Source organism: Agelaius phoeniceus, chromosome 3, assembly GCF_051311805.1.
Source record: "Agelaius phoeniceus isolate bAgePho1 chromosome 3, bAgePho1.hap1, whole genome shotgun sequence".
Classification (NCBI taxonomy): domain Eukaryota; kingdom Metazoa; phylum Chordata; class Aves; order Passeriformes; family Icteridae; genus Agelaius; species Agelaius phoeniceus.
This window is the reverse complement of record NC_135267.1, coordinates 22698064-22710487: the sequence shown is the minus strand read 5'-3', so window position 1 is coordinate 22710487 and position 12424 is coordinate 22698064. Positions and strand designations below refer to the sequence as shown.

Here is a 12424-nt window from a genome sequence, read left to right as displayed (position 1 = left end):
TTTCAAATATAGAGGTAGTGGAACAAGATATGGGAAATCCTTAGATAATTAAAACACTGTGGTTCGTGGAACAGTACTGCAATTAGGTAATACTGCTGTGCCTTCCTTCTATTGTGGAATCAAAATTTGACTTAAGAAAATCTTTCCTAAACCTGAGGTTGGCTTTGAGAGTACTTTTGTTAAAATAGAGGTCATCTGCAGAGGGCTCTCCCAGAACCACTTTTAAATGCTCACTGTCATTTCTGCAGTGTCTTTAGAAATGTAATCGGCCAGATGGATGTGCTGGATTGGCACTGTAAGTGTCTTTGCGCTGAGAATAGTATCAATAGCTATTAATAACTTTGAAAGTCTCTCCAGATAAATTAGTGAGCACAGACCTGATAGCTAAGGAATACATCTGTTGCTAAACTGAAGATTTTTTAAGTATTTATTTTGAACCTAACATGAACACAGGGAATTGCAATAATCATGTATTTTAGTGATGTAATATTTTTTCTAAAACTGATTTTAAAAGCAAAGATAATCGCCATTGTACTGTTTCAGTATTTCTCTAGGTGAATGTCAAAGTGACTGTGCTATGGATTTGTTTGCTTATTTTTCAAGGGGGAAGCAAAAAATTTGTTATAGGCTAAGAAAAATGCGGAAATTTAACCATCTAAAATCTTTTCTATCAGAAAGAAAATGCTGAACCATGTTTAACAGAAATGCTTACATATTAAAACAATTACAGTATGTTTCTCAAAAATTTATTGTGATTTTTAATGCTAGAACACCATCACTGCAGCCTTACTTACTGAAATTCATCTTCACTTTCCACCTATATTTCAGTATAGGTTAATTATGTCCTCTTTGGACATTGCCAGGCAGGATATTCAGTTCTTTTCACTGGTCCTGCTCTTCTTGCTTTGAATGAAGAAATTGAAGGGGCCTATTTGTGTGTTTCTTGTTAATTTCCCCACAAAAAGAATTACATCCTGCAAAGGTAGGTACCTATGGGCAATTTCAATTATTTTTATATATATATATATAAATACTAATAAATATACTTACATATAAATATATAAATGTAAGTTCTTCTGATTTTTGTCTTTGCAAGGTGTAACTTCAGAACGTATATACACAAAATGACAGGAAAGCCTTGTGTATATGCATATTTCCTTACATAACAGTTATTTTCTACCAAGAACATGTTAGTAGATGCCTTAGTCTAGGCTGGATTCATTTTTGCTTGAAAGTGCAACCCTAAGTATTTGTTGTAAAACTTTTCCCACCCTACCAGAAGAGCACTGTACTACAGGCTGTGCCACCACAGCAGACATTTTATTTGTGATCAAATTAGAATCTGGGTCTTGGGATTTGAAAGACAAACGCATTAATCCCCTGAAAGATTCAGTCAATCTCTGTCAATTCTAATCAGGTAAAGGCATTGGTCTTTTTGCTTCACAGCAGTTGGAGGGATTTTTTTTAATTCAGGGAGCTGGCCTTTTTATTTCAAGCATATTTCATCTTTGAGGTAAAAATGTCCCTATTCCGTGTGAAATACTGCAGGATTTAATGCACTCGTATATCTCCTTAAGCTATCACAGTTCTCTGTAATTTGCAGAAATCTTTTGTGGTCATCAGCACCAGCTAGTAAGTAGGACACAAAATTATGCTGGTTTTGCTAAAACAGATTGGGGGCTGGGAAGGAGGAAGGTGTTGGAGTAGCTTGGAATGTTTGTGACTTGCGCAGATGACTAAAGATAGTGAATTTATCTTTGAAAGAGAAGTTTGGAGCAAGGGTCTGAATTTTTCTGGGTTTTTTGTGTAGAACATGAATGAGCAGGCCTGCCAGGTAAACTGAAATGAAATTGGTTTTGTATAACCTTCTGTGCAGTAAGAATGGAGTTGACTTATGAGGCAAGTTACTTTGCATTATCTGGAGGAGATGCTGTGATGAAAAAGTTCAGGGAGTAATAGCATCATGTTTCCTGATGCCACAGTACTAGTTAAAAATCATCATATGCAGAGGCTCCTAGATGCCCTCAAAATAAACATAAGGTAGTGTTTGTAGTTAGCCCAGTAGAACAGACTGCTCTGCTGTTTTGGCCAGGATGCACTCCAGAACTGAATTGCCTACTGTGTTCCCTCTCATAGAAGCATTTTGTCATTGTAATTACTTGTCCTAGGAGAGGTCAGGCCCCCAAAATGGCAATGTTGGATACCCTGGGCAGTGTGTTACAAGATTTGTATCAATAATATATGTTTTTCCTGTAAATACTTCAAGACTTCTCTGAGATGTGGTGGCTCACTGTCCAAAAACCCTTTGGAGAGGGAAAGTAACGTGCTGAGACCATGGCATGGAAGAGTAATGGCAGCTTCTCAGGTGCTCTTATGTAGTTGTCAGAGTTAATGAAATATATCTCTTGGTTTTCTCCAGTGAGGTTCTTCAATTTATAGTATTTGTGGAAAGGAGGTGGAAGAATTGTTTATAGTATTGATGAGGTGTGAGGCAAAGCCTGCTTGCAGCTGGGTTTTAGTACAAGTTGTCCCTTTGTCTTTCCTTTCACCCTCTGGTGAATCCTCATTCTTCCATCCAGAAATCCAGAAATCTTTGTCTCCTGACACAAAAAGAAATCTGGAACAGTCATAGTTTCCTGTTTTCAGCAGTGGGTGATAGCATTCACATCCTGGCTAAAATTCAAATCCTCCTCTTTCACATTTCTTTGCATTGTCACTTGAGTGTGTAAGAGTACCATGAAACACTGTGTTAGAAAATAGAAGACAGATTCTCTAATGCATCTTTTTCTCTTTATCCTCTTTATATTCCTTATTGCAAGAAACCTGGGAAAGCACCTGTGTCTCTTGCCTCACCTGTTCTTAACTCATTGTACACTACAGTGAAGGGAGATCTGGATTTGATAAAGCATTGGCTATTCCCAGAGCTGTCTCCTAACTGACACCTTTTTCATGATGAATCCTTGCCTATTACTTGGTACCAGGTAGATGATGAGGTGTTTTAGTAGTTTTTTTGGGGAGGGCTTTTTTGGGGTGTTGGTTTGGGGTTTTTTTTGGTTTTTTTGAGAGTTTTTTGTGTGTGTGTGTGTGTTATCTTTGGGTTTTAAATTCAGATTAGTAGAACAATCACTAAAGAAGGAATGAAATTGTAAAGGATATAAGAGTGTAATAATTGCAATGCAGTAGTGATTTCAGCTTTGGTAGGTGATACTCTCTGGTTTCAGGAGCTCGATGAAAAGTTGAGTGGTGTCTTCTCTCACTCTGTTCAAGTCTTCTTTCATTGCCTGTGTTTCTACAGCTGATCTATCTGATTTTTTGACACTCCTCCCTGTAGTCCTTGCGCTGTCTTGCCCTTGACTTCTTTTGGTGGCTGTGGCCACACAGCTGAATCCCATCATTCTAGCAGCATCAGTGTCCTTTCTTGAAGTTTCCATGCATTAGGATGAATTTTCTCTTCTGGTATTAACAGCCAGAATGAAAGCAGTTAGGCTTCTCTTTCTGCTTTTCCATTTCTTTTTAGGCCTCCTAGCATCTTGGAATATGCAGCTCAATTATTATTAAATCATCTGGAAGTAAGAATAATCTGTGTTCTGCATGCCCTCTTTCCCTAGATCACAGTACTTATTGTTTATTAGAAATAGAGGGCCTCATGAAATTTGCTCCTAAAATTAGGTTGTAATTTATGGCCTTAAGTACAACAAAGGAAACAAGAAAGAAGTGTAGGAGAAGTAATGACAGCAGTGTTCTGTACTTTCCTCATTTTCCTGATAAGAAGGGTTTTCTAACTTGCTGGTTGTATGCCTGGGATCAGGAATTAATTTACGGTATAGGGATTTTTCATGGTCTTTGACTTACAGTCCTCTAAAAGAAACTTGTCCTCTAGGTAAATCTCTGGCAGCTGCATTTGTGAGTTTGCCCACACTTGACTGAAGGCAGGTGTTTCAGATGTTTGAGCTTCCTAAGGAGCCCTGTGATGTGATTTCCATGGGAACTGTAACTGGCCTTAAGCATCTGGAAAAAATCCAGTTAGTATCATAGAGCTGGGCAGTATCTGAAGTTCTGATTGTTATGAAGCAGTTACCTTTTATCCCTTGCTACAGCTCCATGTTAGCCTTCAGGGCAGGGGGAGACATGTGACACATGGGGCAACACTGAGTAAGGAGGCGTCACTGCAGTCTTGCTTCCTTCCTCTAGCAGAGCTATCCTCTAATCCTAGGTGTCACTGGTTCATCAAGCTAACACTGCTTTTTTCATACTGATCTAGAACTTAATATAGCATATTCTCAGCTCTGAAATATGTGTAATGTGACTGGATCCTGTGAGTGACTGAAGGAGGCTGTAAATAAAACCTTTGTTTCTGTGCTCCCATATGGCAGCACAGATTGACTAGAACCATCCCTTTAGAGCTCTTTTATTTGGTTGTTTTCTGGTAACACTGTTAGTATTCTGTCTGAAACATGAGACTGACCTACATCAAGTAGCAAAAGTTATCATCATACAACCTGTATAAACTCTATAGGAGACTTTCTAGTGCCTAATTTTAAATTAATAAAAGCTACTGGTTTTATCAGTATTTTGCCAAATCTGTATATCTTTCATTTGCAGTGGTGATGAAGGTTTGATTATATTGCCACTGCAGCCAGTATCCATCATAAGCAAAATTCATTTGGGGGATTAGTGGGTTGATTTGTGTTTGGGTTCATGTGATTCTGTTTGCTTTATTGTTTTGGATTGTAGAACTGGACAAGAGAGCTTGAATGACATAATGAATCTCTCTGTGAGGTAATGTGATATAGAGGAGTTTTTTCTAAAAAACTATTTTCTTTAACTTTCCTAGAAAGAATGAGTGCATTGTGTTTCCACTATCTGATGCAGCTATTCCAGGAGAAAATAATACTTAACAAATTCAATGCTTAAAGTGATGATGGAATATATTTTACTCAGACCTTGCTGACTCCTGTTTGCTTGGCTCCCCCAGACAAACGTGTTGATGACTGGCCCTTGATGCAGTCTCCATTCCCAACACTGACTATCAGCACTATTTATCTCCTCACTGTCTGGCTGGGCCCCAAGTGGATGAAGACGAGAGAGCCCTTCCAGCTACGCTTCCTGTTGGTTGTTTACAACTTTGGGATGGTCCTGCTCAACTTCTTCATTTTCAAAGAGGTGGGTATGCCCTCTTGCAAGAGGGAATTCTTACTGAGGTTTGAGGCTGTCCAAATGAAAATGATGTTGCATATTCTTGATGTCTATTAAGAGTCAATGTTTTGCACAGACTTTTAAAGATGAGTTTGCCTTTGAGGTGAGTATTTCTATAAATAGGTAGTTTCTGTTTGAGAATAAGTACATTAAATGAGTCTATAGAGAGAATTTGTGTTTGAGGTATTCCAAGTTCTTCTTAGATTTTTGTTAGTCTAAATACTGGAGAGACTAAAATCTGTAAATTTAACACCTGTAACTGATACATTTTTTTTCATCTTAATAAACCTAAAGGGTATCAGAATGTATCTTGTTAGAAATTGAGCTGTTTACTCTTTCAATGTGTTTATAATATTTAGAAATTCAGATATCCATTGTCTGTATCTTGTCTAGAAATTATTATTAAGAATAAAAATTAAGTGAACTATACCTTTAAATAAAAAGGATACAGACTTCTAATATTTGGTTTGCAATATTCTGAGTGTGTTACATGTCATAAATTTCAGTGTTGCTGCATTTTTCCTTTGTTGGATTTTCTGGACAGAGGGAATGAATAGTAGCACTGCAGTGGAACAGCTGTGTACCAGTAGCTGGCTGGGATTACTTAACAGTTTGGTAATTATTGTTCAAGGATCACTGTACAGAATAAGGCTGATGCTAAGTTTATGCTGCTGTGACTGCTCATGTGGATCAGGAGTTGTCTTCCTGGAACACCTCTGATCGTAGATTTTCAAAATCTGTTTCCAGAAGTAAACAAATGAACAGAGCAGTTAAAATTACAGCACTGCAGAACTGTCTGGTCTGTTCTATACTTTTGCCAGGAAAAAATGGCATATCTGATGATGATCTGCATTATGACCCTTTCCCAGAGCTCCTAGCATAAAATCATTGATCATGAAATTATTTCAGCCTCTCTTTAAGACATGGTTTAGTAAAATTTAACCATCACACCTTAATCATCATTTTGTCTAAACTATTTTCTTGGATTATTTAACTAAGTAGTGTGACAGGTACAAAAGAATTTAATGCTGACATGAAAGCATAGTTGAAGGAAGAGATTAAATCCAATCATCTTGGCAGGTTAAAACTGAAACTGCTGAAACTAGTTCTGCAGTGTTACTGCAATGCCTTTTTCACATATTCTTTTAAACTTGTTTGTTTCATCCATAAGCTGAATGATCCCAAACTTGCAGTCAAATAATTTTCAGACCTATGTTTCTTATAGGATATGTGTTTGTAGCATTTCCATGTCACTGAATTAATATGAAACTGAGTGGGACTGCAAATACATATTTGTTGTTGATATGCTGAAAGCTCATAACTTTATACACAGAGGTTCTAGTTTCCTCTTCTGTTCTAGTGGTAGGTTGTTATTCAATGGATGTTAAGACAATGGATACAGCCCTTCCAGCAAGAGTCTTTTCTTGATTGTAGAGACTGATAGCAGGAAGGTGTTCAAGTTTCAGTGGTTCCCTGTAACAAGGCAATTTCTGCTTCCAAAGTTTACAATACCACTGTGCCACTATTGTAATTCACACAAGTTTTAATGTAATTGTTATGAGTAAAATGATACTGCTTGTATTTTGTGAGTGATTGTAAAGTTTCCAGACATTGCTAAGAACAGAATTTGAATGTGAAACGCCCTTAAAAGTTATTTAAATAACCATCCTGATGGCAAGCTCTTTTGTTCATCTGTGGGAGCTTATGTTAAATAGTAAAGTCATAAAGCACTCAGCACATGACTCTAGTGCAAGACTCATACTCTGAATTCAAATTTAGGTCCAAATTTGGAGCAAATTTTGCTTAGAACATGCAGAAGTCACAATGGAATAGACTCTATTTTGCCACAGAGTCGTGAATTTCTTATTCTACTTCAGGGCAGTCTGGTGAAGTCAATTTACTGCCTTTTACTGAGGGAACCTTGGTTGAGTTATCCAGTAGGTCACAGTAGAGATGGGTTGGTTTCTGTAACAGTGCAAATTAAACTTTCCCTGCTCCTCTCTATTAGTACTGGATGTGCTTGTGCCCAAGTGGAATCACACTGGAGTTCCAGTTAGTAACAGTAGTTTTTTGATGGAATTAGATGATGCAGAAGTAGTTCAGTTTCTTTTCTAGGATAATTTCTGTAGACAGTTCTTTCCTTTCCCTCCTTTAACACACGTGCAGCAAGCAAGTCCAGAGGTTCACAAGGTTTTGTATGTTGTAAATAAGATGGAAGTCAGGTTAGTGGTAAGAGCAGTCAGTGCCTGTCCATAACAGGTTTTTTGAAATCTTTTTCTATCATCCCAATTTATGTCTGCTCCACTTCTGTCTCTCTTTGATCCTTAATAGAGGGATTACTTGCCTTTAAAATCATTGGATGATAACATTTATGAATGTCAAGATCAGTGTTACTTGAACTTTGTACAACTCTAGACAAGTGTACTTCTTTCCAATGGGGACTTGTTCAAATGTCAATTTTGTCTTCTCCTGTCCAGGTTTTTGCTTTTGTGCTTAACTAAGCACGGAGAGGCTCTACAGAAGCACTTCAATTGCTTTTTTGTTGGCCAAAATGCTGAACGTTTCTCCACCCTTTTTCCCTCATTGTGTTTAGAGGGTATTCAGCTTTGGCTGTTCAAAGTGAGGGGGGGAGATTCTGGATTTTGGTTGTTTCACTGTGCTAAGAATTGTAGATCCAAATTATCCAATTCCTGTCTCTTGAATAGTGTTCTCTTGAATCCATACTGGGAAGAGCATTTCTGTCAATTGTGATGAAAGCAATTAGGTATTTTCTGTTTCTGAAGCTAGAGCCACAGAAAGAATATTAGTGTCCAATAGCTTAAGGTCATACTGGAATTTGTTGTACAAGGCTCTCATTATCTGGGCAGATACATGCAGGGAAAAATTAGTACTTTTTTTTTAATTCACAAGAAAAAAATAAATAATCTGTAACAATAGGTTGTTAGTACTAAATATTGGCTTTCTTCAATAATTTTCTTAGGACTAATAATATTTTAAGTGTTTCTGTTCTGGTAAGTTTGATGTTATAAATGTGCTTTATGTATTATATTTCCCCTCATCTATGACTTTCATTTTCAGTTGTTCTTGTCATCAAGAGCTCGAGGGTACAGCTATGTCTGCCAGAGTGTGGATTATTCAGATAATGTTTATGAAGTTAGGGTGAGTATTTCTTTTTTGTGTTTGTATATGAATGTGTGTAATATATAGCACTACATGATGGTTTAAGCCTTTTCTGAAAACAGTGTTTCCACAGCTGCTGTCAGCAATGGCTGTGTCCCGTTACATCCTCCCAGGCCACTTCAGGTTTGACTGCATCCTACGTGGCAGGTTTAATCAAAATGCATCAGCATATTTGTGCTAACTTGCATCTGACTGCTGCAAGTAAGGGGAGTCTTAAAGATACCATCCTTGGCTTCATCCACAGTTCTACCATCCAGAGTAAACTTTGTGTACATCCTTTGCTTCCCAGATTTGCTGAAGTTTGGATACCAGGGTAACCACAGTAAAGGAGGTGTGTCCTAGCTAGATCAAAGCAAGAGAGATTTGTCATCTTGTCTTGGGGTTGCACTTCACCCATACTGGTGTGGCAACTCTTTGTCTCATTTACCCATGTTTGGCTTTATGAGGCCTTGCTGGCATTTGGCAAATGTATTATCAGTAGATTTCATTGTATAATCTTAGATTTCGATTATCTGGGTTTTGGAAAACACCCAAATTAAAAGCAAAGTGCAGTTCCTTGTTCATTTTCGTAATGCTGTTGATTAGCTCATGTACTAAACTTTATCTTCCAGCAGAGCTGACACCTGAGAATCTCTCAGCTGTTCTTGCAAGTTCCATGTACAGTTTAGGACATGTTCCTGAAAATGCAGTGAAAATGTGTTATGTTTATGGTACTTTGAAAAATGTTTGTCTGTGAGTGGCTGTTTATGGACAGTGTTAGTAAAAGCTTGTGCACGTGGCAGGGGTGATAGTGAGAGCAAAAGGTTTGAGTCTTACACCTTGTTTATAATGGCTGATACTGCAGAACAGCTCTGTGTGTAGATTTTTATTGGCCTTATTGCAGCTGCCAATCTTTCACCTTTGCCAATACAGTGCTCTCACTGTGGCAGTCACTAGAATGATTCTGTCAAAAATTTTGTGGGAAAACAAGATCTAGCTGAGTATAGCAAGTGCTTGACATGTTTGGAGCTTTTAATAGATTAGCAAAATAGATTGCCCTTGCACTTAGCTGAATGACTGGTGTGGTATATATTGAAAGAATTTACTAGCTAAATACAAGCATTAGTCTGTTTCACAGCCTTACTTTTAGGTGCACTTATTTGTGGGAGGCAGTGGAGAGGTCAGACCTGCTCAGAAGAATTATCATCCATTTTGTTTGTTGTGACAAACACAGCATTATTATACAATGAATTAAAGGCAAAATGACCTGAAGAATGTATTTATGCTATATAATATGTCCAGATAGGAAGGATTGCTCTAGCAAAATTTACGCTTTTGACTTCCTGACTTTTTTCTTTTTTTTTAATTTTATAAAATTATTTGCCATTTTTGTGGATTTGCATAAAGTTTATCCCTGAAGTTTTAAGTTGTAGCATGTTCAGTTTGCACCTGAGGGAGTTGAGGAAGGAGGGAAAATGGAACTGTCTCAGGTTGCTGCAGCAAGTGTATAGTATGCTATCAGTCAAGACTCTTTATCTTGATCATTCTCTGGTAGTTCTTTTGAATGAATTCTCAGTTTAGGTAAATAAGTTGCAAGTAGAAAGTGATACTTTCCACAAGTGTGCTTTGTTGAACTGAGGATTCTGGGATACATTTCTGTCCTGCTTTACACTATGTCATGCTCTGGATTTAGAAGGTATGCTGGATTTTGACACTGTCAGACCAGAAAAAAAAAAGAAACAAAAAAAACCAAAAACCAACCCAATCCAAACCTCCTCAAGATTTCATTCACCATCATCTTTCATAAGACAAACCTGCAAAAGCAATTTTAAAATGTTTTTGCAGTTTTGAGTATAGAATTGATAAGTATTTTAGCACATCTCTCATGTCCTTTTAATAGCTCTAGATACTAAATGTCTAGCCTTTACTGGTACCAGGTTTGCTCTGCAGAGAAATGCTGCACTGCAACAGTAGAATCAATTACAAATGCAATGACCATATTTGCAAGGGAATGAGTAAATAAATCCTGTGTTGCTCAGATAAAGCAGACTGGGACTAGCTCACATGGAAACAGCACTGAGCCCAGAAGGTATTATGGAGCATGCTCTGAAAAGCAGAGCTTCACATATGACTTCATTTGGGGCTTTGAAATTTGGAACAAATGTTGAGAAACATGAAACTAATTGTATATAGTAGTCTAAATGGCAGCATAGGAGCCTTGGTAGGGGCCCTGTTTCTGGCTTTTTGGAAATGTGCCACTGTGATATTGCCATCACATTGAGTGGCCTCCTCTGTGTAAAGCTCCTGATCAAAATAAGGGGTCAAGAAACCATCCTTTGTCCTTCAAGAGACTACAGAGAGCTCCCAGAAAACAAGTTTGGCTATTCTGGATACCAGAGAATGTCCTTTTCTGCCTCTCCAACCCACATCATGTATCAAGACAGTAAGCCAGTAATTTTAAGGTAGCAAAGTAAAGTGGTGGCACTTCCCCTGTTCAGTTTAGCAAGTCAGCAACTTGGGGCTCAGAGACCTCTTAAGTCAGACAAAGCTTTTTTGGTTTTGCCAGTTTTTAGGGGAATATTTTCCATGTATTTGTCTGTATATTTTCTTCAACTTTATATCCAGCTTCTGGCTTTCACTGATGGTTAATTGTCTGGGTAGTTTACACAAAATGTGAAGAAGCTGGTCCTCCTGCTTACTGTTTTGCACCTACCTACACATGTTAATCTCATTCAGGCTCCCCTGACTGTTCTACAAGAAACAATGGACAACTGGAGCAAGCAGGGATGGAAATCAAATTCCCCAGTTGCCGAAATATTTGCTGAAATAAACTCCTCTGTGAATGACTTATCTGCTGAATGTAGTAGGCAGCCACTGTACTGACTGCTGGCAGGAAGCTGAGTGGTTTTGCTATGGAAAATAAAAAAATGTTCATAGAAAACCCCTAAGAAAGTATTTAGAGGGATCTACAGATGTAACTTGCAAAAACTTTTCTGGTTATAGATTAAGAGTGAAAATAGTAAGTGCAAAGGGCTGAGATGTTAAATCCATGCTTTGTAGTACTCCTTTGGGAGCTTCAGTATTTGAAGTGAATGATTTTGTAACACTGTCTAACTTAATGTATGCTGGTGTCTGTCAGTAGTCATTTCCCACCTCTGCTTATGTTTGTGTGTCCTTGTTTACCAGGTCAAAGTTCATTTATTTTGTATTTGCATTTCTGAAGAATTGGGAATATGGGCCTGTGTGAATTGGTTCTTGTTTTAAGTGTGCTGATTGCAATCATGAAGCCAAGCAATGGTTGTTTTCTGTATTGTAATTGTAATCTGCATTGTTAGTATTTATGTCTAGAGCTTCAGTGGTTTCCTCTTATGAAAAAGGCATAATATACTTTAAAATTCAGTAAACTTGACTTCACAAGTTCTGTAAACAAAATTCTATAACTGAAAATTCGCTATAAAAGTGATTTTAATTTTTCACATTGCTGTGACCTTCCAAGAAGTACCAGTCCCTTCACACCCCTTAATGGATGAATGTCTCCAACCCAAAAGGAGGATAAATGCTGCAGAAGCAGAGTCTTGTAATAAAACAGCCCTCCAGTCAAAAACCCTGCAGCAGGCAGAGGACATGGGATTGGACCTCTTGTTGACCCTCTTAATCCTAGGCTGTAATGTAATCTTTCTGTGCCATCTGGTGTTTTAACAGACTTAGATTGGTGCATATGAAAATTACCAGAAAATATATAGTTGTGACTAGTATTGTTCATTACAAGGATGTGCCTTTTTAATGCATGTTTCCTTTTCTTTTCAACTAAATCTTTCTTGCATGCAGTGTCTGAAGGCTAAAGGTTAGGCCATGATTTTTGATGCTTTGAAAAAGAAATTTAATAGTAGCCATCTGCTCCCAACATAGCTTACATATCAGTGTATTGTTCTCTGTCTCTGCCCTTTTTCACTGACTTTATGCATGGCCTCAGGCAAATGACTTGACATTTGTTTCATTTTTTTCTGTAAGCTAATGATGAAAACATCTGTAGAAGTCGCTGGAAGTACTGAAATAGATCATCAGTACA

At 37.7% G+C, this 12424-nt stretch overlaps 1 protein-coding gene across 3 annotated transcripts in view; it reads left to right on the top strand.

The window, feature by feature from the left end:
• ELOVL4 (ELOVL fatty acid elongase 4) overlaps positions 1 to 12424 on the top strand; it is a 37259-nt gene that overhangs the window by 14637 nt on the left and 10198 nt on the right. For all 3 annotated transcript variants that reach the window (XM_054629326.2, XM_077174860.1, XM_077174859.1), the window contains exons 2-3: positions 4976 to 5163; positions 8275 to 8355. In XM_054629326.2, coding sequence (XP_054485301.1) covers positions 4976 to 5163; positions 8275 to 8355 — 269 coding nt within the window. The remainder of the gene's footprint in view (positions 1 to 4975; positions 5164 to 8274; positions 8356 to 12424) is intronic.